Source organism: Camponotus floridanus, unplaced genomic scaffold, assembly GCF_003227725.1.
Source record: "Camponotus floridanus strain SB8 unplaced genomic scaffold, Cflo_v7.5 scaffold97, whole genome shotgun sequence".
Taxonomy (NCBI): domain Eukaryota; kingdom Metazoa; phylum Arthropoda; class Insecta; order Hymenoptera; family Formicidae; genus Camponotus; species Camponotus floridanus.
In genome coordinates this window covers 153,812-171,893 of record NW_020229868.1, presented here as the reverse complement: position 1 = coordinate 171,893, position 18,082 = coordinate 153,812, and the positions used below count along the sequence as shown (strand labels likewise).

Sequence of the window (18,082 nt, the reverse complement as noted above, 5' to 3'; positions counted from 1 at the left end):
CAATTATCTTCAAGTATATATAGTTTTAATTATAAATAAATTTATATTTATAATTATACAATCACATCATGTATAGAATTTCTGACATGATGAGCGTATTTTTTAATCATCAGGTGATTAAGTTGAATTATCATGGGAAACTGGTCACATTCTAGAAAAAAGTTGTGTCGTAAATATCGGATGTACGTTAATAATAAGTATAAATAAGTGTATTTGATGCGATTGACAATATTCTTTATTAAAGACCGAAATGATTTCTCGTTAACAAAATAGTTAAATAACTGTTAAAATCTGTAAACCAAATATATTTAAAAAAAGAAAGAATATATATTTATATTAAGAATTATATTTTATATTTATATTTTATATTTATATACACTAACACAGAAAATTAATGAAATTGATTTGTTCTCTTTTCTGTTTGTTATTATATATAAATCTTACCATATAAAATTGTTATAGGTATTATCGACCAGATTATCATATTATCTTTGCGTGCATTTTGCGACGCAGTAAATATTTCGCGCAAATCATTAAATGCTTTATCATTATGCTTATAAGTCTCCAATTTTATGCGATAGCCTTCGTTATCATAAATATCTACAGTGATGTTATCGAAGAAATCACTTAGGAGATGTAAAAGACCGACGTTCAACTGCGTCAACAAAGAGTAGCCGACGAGAACGAGTGTTTGTCCGATTCGGAGCTTCTCTAATCGATCGTAAATTTCAGCAATCGTCCGATGACTATCGTAATCGCGGACGAATTGGAAGCTCAGTATCTCGTGAAGTGGATCAATTTGTTGCGTCTGCTCTCTTGTAATTTCTGCTGATGGGAAATATACGGTAGAGCACGTATCTCGTACTATATCGTCAATCTTGTTCAATATTTGATGAATTCTCGAGTCACAAAAGTGCGAGCTGCGGACTTTGTTAAAAGCTCTTCCTGTTTGTATCTCTACAGTTTCCGGTGCCCGTAAATGCCACTACAAAAGGAAAATAATCACGTTGTGGACCATTATTCTTTTCTTTTCAGAAAATAAAAATTTTTCTATTTTTTCAAACAATAACTTACACACACCTTAATTATTTCCTCACACACAATAAACATAATTGTGATACAATTAGAATAAAATTAAGATTAAAATATGATAAAATTAAGATACACATTTTGTAGAGCGTTGTTTCTTTCAATTGCTGGGTTTAATTTTCAAAAATATTATGGAAGACGAAATTTTTTAGTCTGCCACAAATTGTGAGATACATGGCTTTTTCTAATTTGAGATTTATACAGAAACACGCAGTTAAAAAGCTTGCTTACAGTGTAAGATTTTTCTGCTGGCGATTCGATCTCCATCACTTCGTTACATATCTGCGATAAGTGTTCTCGCGGTTCTAAATCTTGTTTCTTGCAACGCTCGTTATAAGAATCGACACGCCATTTTTTATTCGTAAAGCTATTGCTGCTCTTCTCTAATACTTCCCGGCCGACTATCTCATTCCCGGGATCTATTCGACTCAATCTGCAATCCCTGAGATATTTATTAGCAACAATTCGCCTGACATGCTTCAATGTGGAAAGGATATCGTTGTATTTTTCTGTACGAAACATACTTATGTTATCTTCTATGACTTGGCACTGATGACATTTAAAGAACTCGCTGCATTCCTCGAGTCTTCGCAGGAAGTCATCTGGAATATCCCGCGGATTAAACATCGCTTTTGCAGGCGACCCGTTGCTGCAGTGCTGTCTGAGAATATTCAAATACGGTGCTATGTAATCTCTACCCTTGAAATTTACGCAGACGACGTACATTTCTGAATTTCCAGCTTTGCTGGACGCTGGCTTTGTTACAGTGACCTGATGAAAGACGCAGGATAGCAGATACATCAAGCATACGGACTGATGCTCGAACAGGGTGAAGAGCTTGAGGAGAAAATTGCCCCCTTTCTCCAAGAGATGCATACAAGCCACCGTTTCACACAAGTGCAACTGAGCCACAGCGCTTTCTTGCTCTCCTGGCACGTCTGTGCAATCTACACTTCCATCTGCGGTGACCAGCAGGATTCGTTCCTTCTCATTTAAGAGTTTGCATCTCTCTATGAAAATGTCTAGATTTCTAAGATCCATGATATCACCCGTATTGTCGGCGCCAAAGCACCAATGCTTCAGAGTGTGCCTGATGAACCTGTCATCAGCGACCATCCTGTCGTATGAATTTCCCTCGCAGTAAGGATTCAACGTGGTTGCCAACCAATTCCATTGCACGTTGGGCGCGTTCGTCTTCAACCAGTGATTCAGAGCAGCCACAAAGGCACCTGGTGCTTCGCACAGATGCACGGAAGTGAAGTTCTTACCGTTTTCTTCGCGATGAATCTCGTTTAACGGGACTAGAAAAAAGTTGGAAGCGATCTCGTAGAATTTACACCATGCTTGAGTCACAAGCTCTGCTTGTATGTTCTTTTTCACAGCGCTCACGATATCGCCTGCTTTGTTCATCTGATTCGTATGTTGTTGCCATTCGCATAGATTGAAATTGTTGAGACGACTCTTCATCTCGTTTAGACTATTCTTCAACATTTGCAAGTTATCCAGCTGCCATGGTGACGCTTTAAACATGGACTCGGGCTCGGGTAATGTATATGTTTGCGTTTGTTCTTGGCTGTCCGAAATTGTGAAATACTTTTCGAACAATGTCTCGATGCTATACGTCAGCTTGGCATGTCTACTTTTATCAATTTTTTTATTTTGTAATTTTTGTTGTGACACTTCAAAACTATTCCTTTTTTCCTCCGCCATTATGTAAAATGTAAAATTAATTCAGGATTGTAGTAAAATGATTGAAAAGTATCTTTACTTTTCTCTTATAATTACATGATTTTTTACAATTCACATTCTATATCCATCTTGCGAGTTTTCATCCAATGTTTTTCTTGATCCTGGAAGTTGCAGTTGTTTCATGTTTATATATCTGTTAGCATGATATCGAAGGCTGAGATATTTTCTTAAAATAACTCTGAATGTACAATATATGCGAAAGAAAACTGATTTGCATGCAAATAGTTCTCCTATTCAAATAAAGTCACAAATTTCATAAAATTCAATATTATAATACATATGATACTAAATTTATTATATAATTGTTATAATTAATATAATTTATATATAATTACATAATTGTTATAATTAAATATGTTTAACTGTTCTTCTGTTACATTTTTACGTTTTCAGTGCCTAAAATAAATCTTTTATTTATTTACGTTTCTTATACCTTTTTTTTCTTTTTATCCTTATTTAAAATCAAATTTATAGACTTATCTCGAGTTCAATAGCAAGAAGATACATCTCCAACAAGCAGATTTTGTGTTGAAAATAGGAAGAGAAAATAACGCACATGTAGAAAAAATGCAATTAAAAGAGATTAGTTAAGAAAATCTCATTAAGATTCTTAGAAGAACCTGTTGCTTACATCAGAGGATTATTTACGATTTTGAGGTTAGTTACGTACACCGGCATTGCAGACAAGAAAAAAAAAATATGACTCACCTCTTCGGGAAAGCACGTGTGGCCGTACAATTCACAGAATGCTTCTCCTAAACTGAATCGAAATATTATCTAGCCTATTTTCTCGACGAACATGCAAATTTCTGCACACACATCATCTCGACACACTTGTTATTATGTACATTATCGCGGCGATATTCGCGAATGTCACAATCTGTGACGTCAGAGAGAGCTAGAAGACGATTGGTCTGATTGCCGCATGCGCAGTCCTCTCGGGATACGTTCGAAAATTTACTAGAGTGAAGTTAGACGCTCGGTCGACCAATGAGAACAGAGGACTCCTTGCTCCAAATTAGTACAGATTTTCGAGCGCATGCACAGTCCTCCCGTGGAATCCGGTGCAAGATGGCGTCGATAGTGCGGTTCGGGTACTTTACGTGAGTATGATATAATGAAAAATATCATCTGATTATGATAATCGTGCGATAATCGTGTTTGATAATCCATTTTGGTAGGATATATGTATATTTTTTTCTCCAATATTTCGCGTTTGCGCGTAATTTTTAGGCGATCGACGCGTTAAAAAAATTCGAGCGACAAGAGCGCGATTTTCTTCGATATAAATGTCATATATTTGTATTATTTCTAATAATGAAATACGATAAAATTGTATTTTAATATGATTGTTATATATTTTCTTTATATTTAGCGTTTTGAATGCGAGATGCTTGTATTATTGTCGGATATCGTTTTAATTGTCGTGTTTCAAACAAACGTAGCGCGCTTTCACGTGAAGGTAGAATCGACTCTTCGAAGAGAGAATCCGATGGCGGGAAATCGATGTCTCTCAAAATGGCGTCTTCAGTTCGCGAGTTTCAAAGTTACGTGGTAAAGTTCAAAATATCTTTGTATTTATATAATAATCGCTCGTCGTTTGATATTTCACTCCTGTAGGATATATATCTTTCGTTTGATGTTTCACGTATGTCATAATTGATGATGAATCGTCGTGATTGATGATGAAATTCGAGCGGCGAGAATAATTAATAAGCGCGATACTTTGAGAGATACGGAATATTTGTGACATCGAATTTCTAAAAAGTACGATTCATATATTTTTATTGTTAATCTATTTTTGAATGCGAAATATTGGATATCAGTTTCGATACGTTTCGATTGTAAGAAAAAAGAAATCAATTTCTCTCCTTCATAAGTTGATCCTTCGCGAAAAATTCGACAAAGTATGGCATTTATATTACGGATCGCGAGTGTTTGTAAATTGTGAAAAATTTGAAAGTATTCGAATCGTGTAAACCGATCATTTCGAGAGTGCTTTTTGGTGAAAAAGTTGTGCTTCTTGGATCTCGAGAACTTCGTCGGAGAAAGAGAAGACTGTCAGTGAAAGGTGTGTATTATTTAAAGATTATTTCGCAATGATGTATGAATGAATCTTAATTTTAAATTCAATACGAATTTATTAAAACGAAAAAATATTAAAACAGCTAAATTAAAATAGTATATTATTTTGTATTTAATTATATATTTTCTTACATTGCTTTATTTTATTACTAACATTCCATAATAATATCTTACTTAGAAAAATTACTTAAAAAATTTATATATATAGTCCATATACAAAAATTATATTATTTAATTGTTCAATGAAATTTCTGTATAATAATATATAATATTTATTATTATGTGTATATTATATATATATATATATATATATATATATATATAATATTTATTATATAATGTTATCTTAAATTATTTTATAATTGACTTCTTTTTCTTTTTTTTCTATTATATATAGATTTATTATACAATATTATGTTTATATAAAATTATATTTATGTATATGACTCTTATTATCATATAAGTACATTATTCTCGTTATTACTTAAGTTTCTTCTAAATTCGAAAAAATTATTAAAAAATTAACGATAACAAAATATTGCAACATACAACAGATACATTAATATATAATATTTATCTTTTTTCGATTTCTATTTGAGATTTGCCTTTGCGATTTGCAATCGATTTGATATATTTACATGGCGTTCGGGGATTATGAGAAATCTAATGTATAATTTTATGGAACATGCATTTTTTGCAGGAAACTCGTAGTGCTGCTCGATGCTGACGGAAGAACAGACAGTCTGATGCTAACTTCCTGTAGTGGCAGATGCGCTGATTTCATCATTGGTAAGTGCAACATTTGCTTGCGAACGCTTCTATTTCCTGTAGCCCAGTTTGCGTAGGGCCTTCAGGTCCACGTTACCATAATAATCTTGACTGGGAAATGTATAAAAATATTGGGCGTGACTTGATCGTAACATATGATTCCTTCAATCAAAATCGCGACCTTCAGATGGTTTTAATATGATTTTAATGATATAATTAATTAAAGTTATAGGATAATAATGATTTGCATCAAATATGGATTTGCATATTGATTCTTTACAATTTCTGATAAATTTGACTTTATATATTGGAAATCCGATTGAAGGTTGTATCAAAAATAAAAAAAAATTAGTTTTGCGAAGAGAAAGCTAAGCAAATAAATTGATCTCGTTATGTTAGTCACATAAAATTTATCATGCAATTTTTCTTTGTACATCGGACAAGATTTTACAGATATTTCACTCGCGATTGTATTGTTTCTTGATTTTCAAATTTAAATGAAATATGAATAAAAATATTTATACATATGCACATACATTCCTTTCATACATTTATTCATCGTTTTTTAATTGCAGTGATAAAATTATAGAGATGTACAGGATATTTAATGTGTGTTAAAGTACCTATTTCCAGTTTTTAACATATTGCATATGTTACGATTAAGTTATATACATTATTAGCTTTAACATGCAACAGATAAGTACATAGAATGTGTTAAGAAACTAGTAAAGACACATACTAGCACATTAGAATTAAATGAAAATTAAATAAACATCAATGATTATCCATCGATAGAGATCAATTAGGGAACAGGACAAACAAATATACATTGCTTATATTTCCACCACATATTTGGTATCAAATAGCTATTTGATTTTTAATATTTACGTAAATGTAATATATATATGTAAACCGATAGTATTAAATAAGTAAGAAATTCTTATATCTTAATTTTATCCTATATCATAATTTTAACATCAGATAATTAGATTTCAAATATATATACGAATCAAAAATATATACGATCAAATATATATACGATCTCTTTTAAAATATATTACATTGTATAAATATTATATATATATATATATATATATATATATATATTAATATCTTTAAATAATTGGAATGTTATAAATGGAATTTTTTTTAATATTAGCATATGCGATGAAAATACGAGCTAAAATCTTTGATAAATTTTCTCTTTTTTTATTGTTGTAAACTTTTCACTTTACTTAAAAATACATGACAAACCGGCCAAATTTGTTTATATATTGACGCCAAGAGTCGGAAGAATTTCCGAATTGCAAATCGTCAATCACGCGAGTTCATAGACTCGATCTCGTATATAAAATTGAATACTTTTTGTTTGTTTTTATTTAATCGTGTATTTTATAGAAATGAAAATTTCATTGAGTTTTATTTCGCATGCCATACATGTAGAAAAGTTAGTCTTTCTAATTAGTATGATTTTTACAAAACTGAATTATTTTTAAGATTGAAAATTTTCAGAACACATATTTTATTCATTCTTTGATGTAAAAGTACATCATTAGGAAATAGATACAAGTTGTAGATTATTAAAAATAATCAATAAAAGAAATAATCAATATAAGATAATTTTATAGACGATGCATAATAGAATATATTTTTAAAAATTTTTGTTACGCAAATATGTAATTCTTATTTTTAATTCACGTTGTTTTATTCACGAAATTATAAGTTTTTAATCTCAATTTTATGGTAAAAAGAATTGAAAAGAAGAAGTAAAAAAAATAAAGAACATTTTTAAAGAAAGAAAAAGAAAGAAGGAAAAAAAGAATAGACTTTTACAAAAAATTGCCGAGGAGGCATCACGATTAATATAGATTTTGAATATCAATCGTTTGAGCATTTCTCAGAAAATTTTTGCGAATAATTTACGCTGTATTTTATTATATTAATCAAAATATTATTAATATTGATTATAATAAATTATATGGCCAAAGAAAAAATAAGTTACAATTATTTTTGTGCGCTTTAGCAGTAACAATAGCAATTTGGGCGGGAGTTTAATATATTTTCATGTATAAACTATATAATTATATATTGGAAAATTATAGGAAAAGAGAAATATAATAATACATTTTGATAGAATAAATATCTTGCCAATTTTTCTAAAAAATTGTTTTAAGAGTTGGAAAATTTTAAGAGTCGCATTATTAGGATTTTTTAATAGTAATACATGTGTTTATTACAAAATGCGATTTACAGAATGCATAAAGAGTTTCACATGATTTTATGAAATTCTCGATTACATTATTCGTCACGTTATAAACAGAAATATTTTCATTCTTTTCCTTCGATTCGAGTATAATTACAAAAGTAACGATACACTCTATGCATCAAAATTGCGCCATTAAGACGACGAGAAAGAATCATACGAGAATTCTTAGACTCGACATTTATAACAGTTTAATTGTGCGCTCCTCATTCCTCGCTTCTCTCCGAATCTCGGGGATTTTGTTTCGAGATCGAGTCGTATTTTTCTGGAACGCAAAGTATAAAAACGACAAATAAATTCAGTCGCTTTTTTTAGGACGGATTTCGTTTTTTTCTCTCGGTTCTCGGCGTTGGTTATTTCCTTCCCGGAGAAATCCTTTTTACGCAATTAGAATTAGATTTTCCTTTAATTATGTATGTGTATGTATGATAGAAAAAACACAGAGATAAAGAAAGAAAGAGAGAGAAGGAAGAAGAAGAAGAAGATAAAAAAAGAATAAGAAAAAAAGGGAAATGAAAAAAGAAACGAAAAAGAGAAAAACGTATTTTGATATAATTTATTGGCGTAAAATCAGTAAATGTAAATTTAAACAATACAAAATAAATTAAAAAGGAGACAACATCAAAAGATACAAAATAAGATATAAGCCTTGCAAGCATTTTTATTATTGAATCATAGGATTAAAATGAAATTATAAACCTAAAAATTTATTATTTAAATATTGGAGTCCAGTTTTGCTATTTTAGGGGAACATTTAATTATAATCTTCATTTAATTATGATGGAGAACATTTAATTATGATTTTCATTTAATTATGATCTTTATTATTGAAGAAATATATTTTGATTCAAGGGTATTATATCCTATAAAAAAAATCTCTACATTTTAATTCTGCAGTCTAGATTTTGCACCAATAATTTGCATTAAACAATAGAATTCGTTATAATTAAACGAGAGCAACAAAGAGAAAGATAAAGAGAGAAAGAGAGAGAGAAAGAGAGAAAGAGAGAGATAGTGAATGAGTGAAGAAGTGAGGTAAATTAGGATTTATTCCTGGACGGGAGAGGAAGGCCTCGTAGGCCCTCCGGCCAAGGGTCTGGGTTTGAGGGGCGCCTGGTGCGGCTTTTTGTGCTCGTTCTGGAGTCCGGTAAGTAGCTCGCTTTTCCGGATGCTCTTCAGGTCCAGGTCGCCGTAGTAATCCTCACTGTGAAGCAGAACCGAGAAAAACCCGGAAGTCATGACATGCTCGGTGCGCGCTACTTGACATGCTTTTGTCGTTATGCTTGCAGATGAGATACTCATGCATGCACATATAGAAAGGCTATATTTGCGTTTATTATATTGTTAGTCACGAATATTTGCAGAGTGCGCGGATTTTTATTTCTTTTATTTCGAATAAAATATTGGCAGAGCAAGTAAAGAATATTCTTGTTACCTTATTTAAATATGCTAATTTTCATGATTTAGTATTTCTCTGTGGATTGCCAAGCAATTAGTATAGAGTCCATGAAATCGACTTTGAATATTTATACACATATCATATTTAAATCTTTATGAATATGTAAATTATAGAAATATTCCAAATTTTTTCATACTTTTGAAAAAAATAGAAATCTGGATGTAAAGCAAATTGATATTGCAACAAAACATTAAAACGATGAAAAAGTTAACACATGTTAGAAGATCATTAACAAATGTAATACTAATGTGCTGATTAGCAGACATAATCATTTGCTAATTTATGATCATGAAAAAAAATCGACCTAGGAAAAAATTGATTTCACGACGCGATTTTTTAATTTTTGTTACACGACAGACATTTCCCCGGTTAGATTACTTTTTATACAGCAGTTACGCAAAACGTTATTAAGTACCGCGAAATCTTGCTGCAACGCGAATATCTCTTTAATTACGGATCATCCGCGAAATGCAATTGCGCGATGCTGTGCCCGAGAATTCTTGAACACAGTTCCATCCTCAGGGAAGCCTGAAATTTTCCCTGTCGACGACTACAATTACCGAGATAATCGAATTCGGATATTTTTATAATTATTTGTTGCACAATATATATTGCGCTCATAATTATTTGTTACACAACGCACTCCGTTATTTTTGCACTCTCGCTGATTTTTCATAGCGTATATTTTTTCGCGACTATTCTGTTAATTCACTAATAACTTAATCCAGTTTTCATTTTAATAATAAAAAATAATACGAAAAATCTATTTTCCATGAGACAATTAAAAAATATGAAAATTTAATAGATCTAAGAGAAAATTACAATTTTTCCGAAAGTAAAATTTGTTATTTTCTTAGTAGAAAAAATTCAATTTTGAAAAAACTAAGCCAGAAAAATTTTTATTATAAGAAATTTTTTAATTTTATGAAAAATTTTTATTTTTTGTTTTATATTTTATTCTATAGTTTTTTATATTTTTATTTTATAGTTTTAAGACAGAGAAATATATAATTATAATATATAATTATATACTTTTAGGAATGTTTTTTAATTTCTTTTCGAGATTTTTTATAAGTATCAATTTATGGTAATATTTTTGGATTTCATTTGTTCTTAAAACTACAATTTTTATAATGATCGAATTATAAGTAAAATTTCGAATTCTTGGTCGTTAGTATTTACCTTCGTATGAGATTAAAAATATGGAGTTTTGATAGATATGAATTATTCATTTACATTGCATTCAATCATATACTCTCGGATGACCTAGATTAGAATTGTAAAATAAAAAATAAATTGTAAAATAAAATGTTCAATTGAAAATGATGTAATAATTGTCTCATCGAAAATAAACTGTGCAGGAAGGAAGAAAATAGTTTTGAGGAAAGATTCTTTACAAATAGGTCAAGAATTTTTTCTAATATTTTTTAAAATAATTTTATCTTTCACAAATCTCTGAAAATTTACTTTTAATTTCTTACTACCGGGTTTTTTTTGAAAAATGTCTCATTTTTTGTATAGAATTTTGAAATTTATCCCTTTCTGCATAATTGAAATATGATAAGGCCTCATGATAAGGTTGTATATTTATATAAAAAATTGCTCACCATCCGGGAACGTCCTCGGGATCCTCGCAAGCGCCACTACCGTCAGCGTCGCCGATCTTGAAGACGGTGCCGATCGGGCAGCCGTATTCCCTGGCGACGCCCTCGAGGCATATGTAGTACTTTCTGCAATCCTCCGGATGGGCGTGTCTGCTGAAGCTGCCGGATGCACCACTCACTTCGCCCGCGGCCGGACACGTGAAACCTCCGGCGACCTCTGCAATAAATAGGGTACAGAATGTTGAAAGAGACAGAAAAAGTAAGAGAGTGAGGAGGGGGACAAAGAGAGAAAGGCATCTCGTTTCTTTAGTGATCGGTCTAGAGTTGATAAATGAAAAAAAGAATATAAGATATTTATCGTGTATAGAGGGAATAAAATATATATTTAAGATTTGCAATAAATAATAGTAGCTCAATTGTAGAAGAAAATGAGCTCTCGTCTTTTACAAAATTAATATATAAATTTCAATATAATTACAATATAATTTTAATATAATTTTTAAAATAATTTTTGATATGTTTAAATTTTTAATATAAATTACAATATAATTTTTTTATGTCATAATATTTTTCAAAATATTAGAAATATTTATATTTTAATGAATATATTTATATTTTAATGAATAAATAAAAAAATCAGAGTAATTTGAGAAGAGAAAACGTTCGTATCTCTAAGATTGTCGATCAGTTCCATGGCGAATTATATATTGCAAATAAAAGAAAATTAAAATCAGCAAGATCAGCGTAGGCAGGTAGAAAGGAGATAGAAGGATTTCTAGCAGTTGTATTGTGAAAAGACTAGTTGAATGCTGTCACGTTCTACGTATGTTCTATTATCCGTATCAAATCGTGCGTAACGAGTTCCTGGGTGACTGGACCAGGAATCTGTGCAAGTTTGCATTACAATGTTCGATCCGGCATAGAATCTAACGTTAGTGGGAAAGTTAAAACTATTTAAAAGGAAACATCGTGACACAATTTTAACGTCTTTCTTGCAAATTTCAAACTGCAAAACTAGAAAAATCCTGAATAGTACAACTATTGCACTAAAAAATACACTATTATCACTTGAATGTAACAAGTTTTCGTTCAAATTTGTCTTCAGCTTGAGTGAAACTTTCTTTAATGAATATTAATTGAGCAAGATTAGAACAATCGATACCTTCGTTTCTGCACTCGGGCACCTGGTCGGCCCACATGCACACCCTGGCCTCACGATCGTATGCCAATCCAGGGCTGCACTGATAGCGGGACGCTTCGCCGTTCCAGCAGTTCCAGAAGACGTCGCACTTCTTCTCATCGGGGAAGATGCCGTAGAGGCGGGTGCAATGAGGGGTACTGATGGGTGGCTCGAGCTGCGTGCGCTCGCCGCAGTCCACGTTGTGCAGGTAATCGCAGTTCTCGGTCAGGAACTTGTTGTCGCTGGCGTCAAACGCGAGGCCGTTTCCGCACGTCTTCAGCTCCGCCACGTTGTTATCGCATTTCCAATATTTGTCGCACGATATATGGTGAGGATAGAACCCGAAGTCATCCGGGCATTTGAAAGATTCCTGACCGCTCGTTCCTGAAATCATTGAGTAAAGATTGTAGATGGTGGGAAATTTACATAATAAATTTGAAAATTTTTTGGGCAATTCTGACTTTGTCCTAAATTAGGTTTTTATGAATAATTTGATTTTGAAAAAGCCTTATCATAGCGGATTTTTTAAATTACAATATTTTTGTAGGTATTTAATTTTATACATGTGTGTCTTATATTTAGCTTTTATAATAACATATAATAATTATATAAAATAAAGAAAATACATAATAAATTAAAAAATAAAAAATAAATAATAAATAAATTTTGCTATTAAAATAAAATTACGAATAACTAGTAACAATAAATTAAATTTTGATTAATTGATATATTGAACAAAAAATTCTAGTTTTTAAATGTTTCTTATATTAAAAAAAAAAACTGTTAGAATAATTAATTTCTTGAAAAGTCGGCCATGTTTTTCAAAGACTAAACAAAAAAATATATAATAGTTACATTTGTCCTTTAAATTCGAGGAAATGATAGAAAATATTGCAAAAGAAAACTTTTTACTATGGAATTAGAAAGAATACTATTTTTGCTTTCAAATCCGCATTTTGCTACATCGAATTCCTCGAATTGCGGTTGAACAACCCCGGTTTTAGCTAGATACCACCGTTCTCTATAGGAAATTACAGGCTAAAATTAACTGTCGACCGCGAGAGAACCTTCCATTCCGGGATTTCTTTTTCCCGTTCTCTCCTTTAAATAGCAATGAAGAATAACACGCGAGCAGCAAGAATAACACGTTATTGCAAGAAATTGAGAAAAAATAAGGAGTAGATAAATAAAGTCTCCTCGTCATCCTTCTTTTTCGCGCGTCACCGATCCACATTAATTGTGCATCTTTTTCTGTCTTTCTCTCTCGCGGACGCACATGACATATGACGTTTGAATAAGTTAAAATGTCTTATGTAAGGGGCAGTACGGGACAGTAACTTTCGCCGGGCGCTTTCACTTTGGGCCCGTGGCCAGACCCGGCTGCGGCCTCTCGTAACTGGGCCCTCCCAGCATCCCGTTCACCCGGTTCGCGTCGCAAGCCGCAGCAGCGAGTCTGTATTTGAGTGTATTCATGTCTGTGTGCGTGGAACCAGCTGTATTCACTTTCGTTTTCCATGGGACCGGTCCCACCACCGAAAGCGACTTTGAAATATTCATCGACCTGAAGACTGCGAATCATGATGCCTCCCTTCTTGCCCCGGGATTTTATTTGCGTTCGACTTCTTTTGGAAAATACGCGACATTAGATTCTTATATAATTACTCGTTTGTAATAAAGATTATGTAAAGTCGAGAAATGCATATAAAAATAATTGATATCAAAAAATATGAAAGTTTTACGATTAAACCGAGGAATTATTTAATTATGCTTAATAATACTGATTAAGATAATATTGAATTTTATTTTTGTTTTATAATATATTGCAAATGTTTTTTATAAGAAAACGTGAGATTAATTAATAATTAATAGTCTCTTGGAACGGCAGCTATGTTTTTCAGAAAATAAACAAAAAATGCTTAGATAGCTACATTTTTTCTTTGAATTGGATATGATAGAAAATGTGTGTTTACGAAATAAAATATATCACGTAAAGTTATATCACACATAAGATGACATATCTTTATAGTGCATTTTTATAAAAAATATTATATTTAAATTTCTTTGAAAAATTTCTGAAAAATACTTCTGAAAAATACTAAAGATTTTTTTAGTTTTTTATTAATTTTTGATGATTATATGATATATTCTCTCTGTCGAAATTGATTGATGAAAGATTTATTATAGATATATAAGAATGGAATAAGATTTATTATAGATATATAAGAATGTAATACATTATATATAATAATCAATTATGTGTTTGAGTTTTATATAACAAATGTTTTACATACAACATATATTTATATATTATATAAAAGAAGATTTCTCTAAAAGATATGAAATTTTAAATAAATTTCTTTACAATCTTTTATTTTCATAGAAAATAGCGTATTTTTCCTTTAACATAATTATTCAATTTAAACGGCATAAAAATTGTCTTTTTATCTTTTTATATCACAAGTTTGTGAATTTTTTACATTTCTTAATTAAACTGAATATTAATATTCTTTTAATTATCTTTATTAACAAAATTCTTGATTAAAACAATATTTTCATATTTCCATCATTATCATTATTTTCTCATTAAAAGTTTGATTCTTCCTTCAAATTTTTTGCGCGATTAGTCATGCGTGTGTAAAATTTTTATACTATGAGTTTGTGTTATAGAAAAATATTAGCATAATTTTCGATGAATTGCATCCTTGAACCTTCCTTTGATGAAGAGTGAATAAAAAGAAGGGTCAAGATCTGGGCCAAGGTTATACCGCGACGACGAGAAAGCATGACGAAAATTTTTAGGCCAGAGGCAGATTTTAATCATCTCGTTACTTAATTAACGCGGTTGCAAAGAAGTTGTTGTGTTGGAAAATTTCGTTATCATTCTTAGAGATAATTAAAGAATGCTCGATTTTATCTAGAAATATCAAATTTTGACATTTTAAGATAAATGCAATATCATTTAATTTATAAAAGAAAGAAAAAAAATCTGAAACATTATTTTATGAAAAAATATTGGAATATCAAAATATTAGAAAATATTTTTTACGTGATTTTGAGAAGAATAACGATACTTAATTATGAAGATGCTATGTGCGACAACTATAGTTTTATATCAATAATTATCGTCTATAAAATTTATTAATTATTTTTCTGTACCCTTAAAACACACATAAATAAAAATTAATATATTATTGACGCAATATATTATAAACGCAAGTATAGAAGATTTTTTTTAAGATTAGAATATTTCTCTTTTAACATGACACAATCGAAAAAATGGAAATATCGAAAAAAAATTGTATCTATATAAATATATTATTTTAACTTAAAAAGCACATTTTCATCTAATTTTTATCTTTGAACTCTCTATTAAGAAAAATATATCTTTTTTTTTAAGAAATATGCGATTACACTAACAATTTCGTCAATTGTTAAACGATATTTAAACGCGATTTAAAAAATTATATTACATTTAATTTAATAGAAAATGATAGACTCATGATATTTCATTTATAAATTGAAAATTTTTATAAATTGAAATTTATGCAACTGTGCGAAGATGAATCGAATCGCGATCGAAATTTCGAAAGTCCAAGAATGATCTCCGCGGATCCTTCGGCGATCCCCGGCGAGATTCTGGCGCAGGGGGACTCGGTCTCCAATAAATCCTGCTTACGACGCACTGCTCTACTCTACACACGCGATATGATCACACACTGATGATGAGATCTCGACCACTTTCCGTTCATTTCGTTCCAAGTCGAACATCGCATCTCACTCGCGACCTTCTGCATTAAATCGGCCCAGTTTAACTTCACCACCCTTGTCGCGCCTTCAGCGATGAATAGATTTTTATTTACGTACCGGCGATCAGTATGGCGGCTATTACGAAGTACGTCCTCATGGTTCAACGAAAAGGTCGACTGCGGAGGTGAACGAAAAATTAACGAGAAAAAAAAGATCTACAGGCACACTTTTAAAGACACCGCCTCCGCTTCGTCGAGAGACAGAACTCTGTGTTTGGGCCCTGTCGTTCGCCACCTTTATATAAGTCATTGGTCACGTGTCTATATTCCTCTCCCCCCTTCTATAGTTACCACTACCTTCTTCGGGCACTTCGAGAAAAGGTGCACCTCTCTACTTTTCTCGTATTTCTCTGTCTCCTTTCTCTCTCTCTCTCTCTCTCTGGAATTTTCTGTCTTTTTCCCCTTTATGATGTTATCCCCTCTTTCGTTCTCTTCTTCTTTCTCTATGTTACGAGGCAATGAAATTCCACACTGGGTATTCGATGTGTTTCTATTCTTGTCAGTCTCGATTGTTCTATTCAAATTCTTGAATGAAGGAATTCATCGCATGAAAAAGAGCGTGATTATAATAACGATATTTCCAGAGAAAATAGATTTCTAAGAGTTTCGGAGATAAATAGAAAAGTTAAAAAAATATGGAGCATATATACATATATGAAATGATAATCTTAAATTATATAATAGTTACCGCGAGAAAAAAGCTGAAAGATGGAAAATGATAAAATGATAATTAATCACAAAATATGCGCGTAAAATTAGATTTGTTTCGGTTGCCGAGTTTGTTATGGTATTGAATTAAACTTTCGTCTACTTAATTAGCTGAGTTTATTCTGCACCTCATTTTAAAACTAACATCAAGCAAGAATAGTCATACATCAAGTTATGAGTTTTCTAGTCATATAAATGAATTATTATTTAAGACATCTCGGTTACATTGCTTTTTTCATCGCACCGCAAAGTTTTGTTTTTGTAAAAATTAAAGATTATTATTTAAGATTATTGTTTTTTATCGGAATTTAATAATCTGTTATGTAGAACAGGACTTTAAGTATGTTTAGAGAAAGGGAAAGTAAAGAAAGAAAGATGTGGTCAGATGAAACGAAAGATGTGGTAAACTTTTCTTTTCTTTTTTTGATTTATCGTTAAAAAGAAAATCCGAAAAGAAAAGTTGTACTTTCCATTTTTACATCTCTGAAATATACATATAAATATTTTGCTTTAAGAATAATTAATATATTTTGCATCATTAATACATTAAAATTTTTATTAGTGTATTAAAATGTAAATAGTAAATTTAAAACTCTAGTATTATTAAAATACATTTTAATTGTTACTTATATATTGTATAATACTTATATATTGCATAATGATTATTTCATTTTGAGCCTAAAAAAGTGAAGTTGAAAAACTCTCTCTAATATAAAATATATCTTTTATTTTACGAACTAAAACCACCTTTTCTTTCATTTATAAATGATATTTCACTCCTGAGACATCTTCCGCAAATCTTGAAAAATCTCTGAAATAACTTTTAGTATTTTAGTGTCTCCGGGATCACTTGTTTTTTTTTATCCACGTTATCTGTTGCTAGTTGCACGACCAGTTTTGAAGTCGCTTTTTGCCAAAGAGTAGTACTTTGCGAATCTTGAAATGCCTTGTTCCTTTCAAGAATCGCAAAATTCAGCGCCGATAGAAAGAGAGCTGTCATCCTTTAATATACAATTATCTTAATTTTTTCTTTGTTGTTTTTCGAGAGACAAATCAGAATTTATTATCTCGATGAATTTCTGTCTGTCATTAACGCTCCCGAAATTCCTGGAAAATTTTTCCGAGGATAGATTCGTTTCGGAGATTGCAGAAGCTACAATATAATTTTAAAGCTAATAAGTAAAGATCATTTTATTTTTATAAGCGCAATATGTACATTAATTAATATTACGTTAAGAAGACGTCGGCGGACGCGCGTTTGCATATCGATAAATTCGTCAAACTGCTTTCGTAAGCGTCCGGCGTCTGCTGCTGGCCATGGTCGTGCGATTTACAGAATACCAGTCGGCTCGTGGCTATAATAATAATTAT

At 31.1% G+C, this 18,082-nt stretch overlaps 2 protein-coding genes across 5 annotated transcripts; both read right to left on the bottom strand.

The window, feature by feature from the left end:
• Positions 1–16: 16 nt before the first annotated feature.
• On the bottom strand, positions 17–3,722 carry LOC112637055 (cap-specific mRNA (nucleoside-2'-O-)-methyltransferase 2). 3 transcript variants are annotated; one of them, XM_025415081.1, is made up of 4 exons: positions 3,547–3,722; positions 1,321–2,971; positions 445–985; positions 17–151 (listed from the first exon to the last, which is right to left on the bottom strand). In XM_025415081.1, exons 2-4 carry the CDS (start codon positions 2,797–2,799, stop codon positions 54–56), a joined length of 2,118 nt encoding a protein of 705 aa, XP_025270866.1. In that variant the 5' UTR covers positions 2,800–2,971; positions 3,547–3,722; the 3' UTR covers positions 17–53. The 3 variants fall into 3 exon arrangements, with proteins under 3 accessions (XP_025270866.1, XP_025270865.1, XP_025270867.1); XM_025415080.1 differs by having other exon boundaries at positions 1,321–2,939; XM_025415082.1 differs by lacking the exon at positions 3,547–3,722 and adding an exon at positions 3,174–3,193 and having other exon boundaries at positions 1,321–2,939.
• Positions 3,723–5,500: 1,778 nt separating this feature from the next.
• Positions 5,501–16,248, bottom strand: LOC105259148 (protein obstructor-E). Of its 2 annotated transcripts, none has more exons than XM_011270899.3 (4): positions 16,062–16,248; positions 12,180–12,581; positions 11,021–11,234; positions 5,501–5,802 (listed from the first exon to the last, which is right to left on the bottom strand). In XM_011270899.3, exons 1-4 carry the CDS (start codon positions 16,099–16,101, stop codon positions 5,742–5,744), a joined length of 717 nt encoding a protein of 238 aa, XP_011269201.1. In that variant the 5' UTR covers positions 16,102–16,248; the 3' UTR covers positions 5,501–5,741. The 2 variants fall into 2 exon arrangements, with proteins under 2 accessions (XP_011269201.1, XP_011269200.1); XM_011270898.3 differs by lacking the exon at positions 5,501–5,802 and adding an exon at positions 8,777–9,158 and having other exon boundaries at positions 16,062–16,247.
• Positions 16,249–18,082: the final 1,834 nt, after the last annotated feature.

Excerpts from the sequence above, each read along its gene's own strand:
- LOC112637055 (XM_025415081.1), bottom strand. The coding sequence starts at position 2,799 with ATGGCGGAGGAAAAAAGGAATAGTTTTGAAGTGTCACAACAAAAATTA. Across the intron at positions 986-1,320 it reads CAGCAGAAAAATCTTACACT|TGGCATTTACGGGCACCGGA; the intron begins GTAAGCAAGCTT and ends TTCCTTTTGTAG. Across the intron at positions 152-444 it reads ACCTATAACAATTTTATATG|AATGTGACCAGTTTCCCATG; the intron begins GTAAGATTTATA and ends ACTTTTTTCTAG.
- LOC105259148 (XM_011270898.3), bottom strand. The coding sequence starts at position 16,101 with ATGAGGACGTACTTCGTAATAGCCGCCATACTGATCGCCG. Across the intron at positions 12,582-16,061 it reads AGCCGCCATACTGATCGCCG|GAACGAGCGGTCAGGAATCT; the intron begins GTACGTAAATAA and ends CAATGATTTCAG. Across the intron at positions 9,159-11,020 it reads CCCGAGGACGTTCCCGGATG|TGAGGATTACTACGGCGACC; the intron begins GTGAGCAATTTT and ends TCTGCTTCACAG.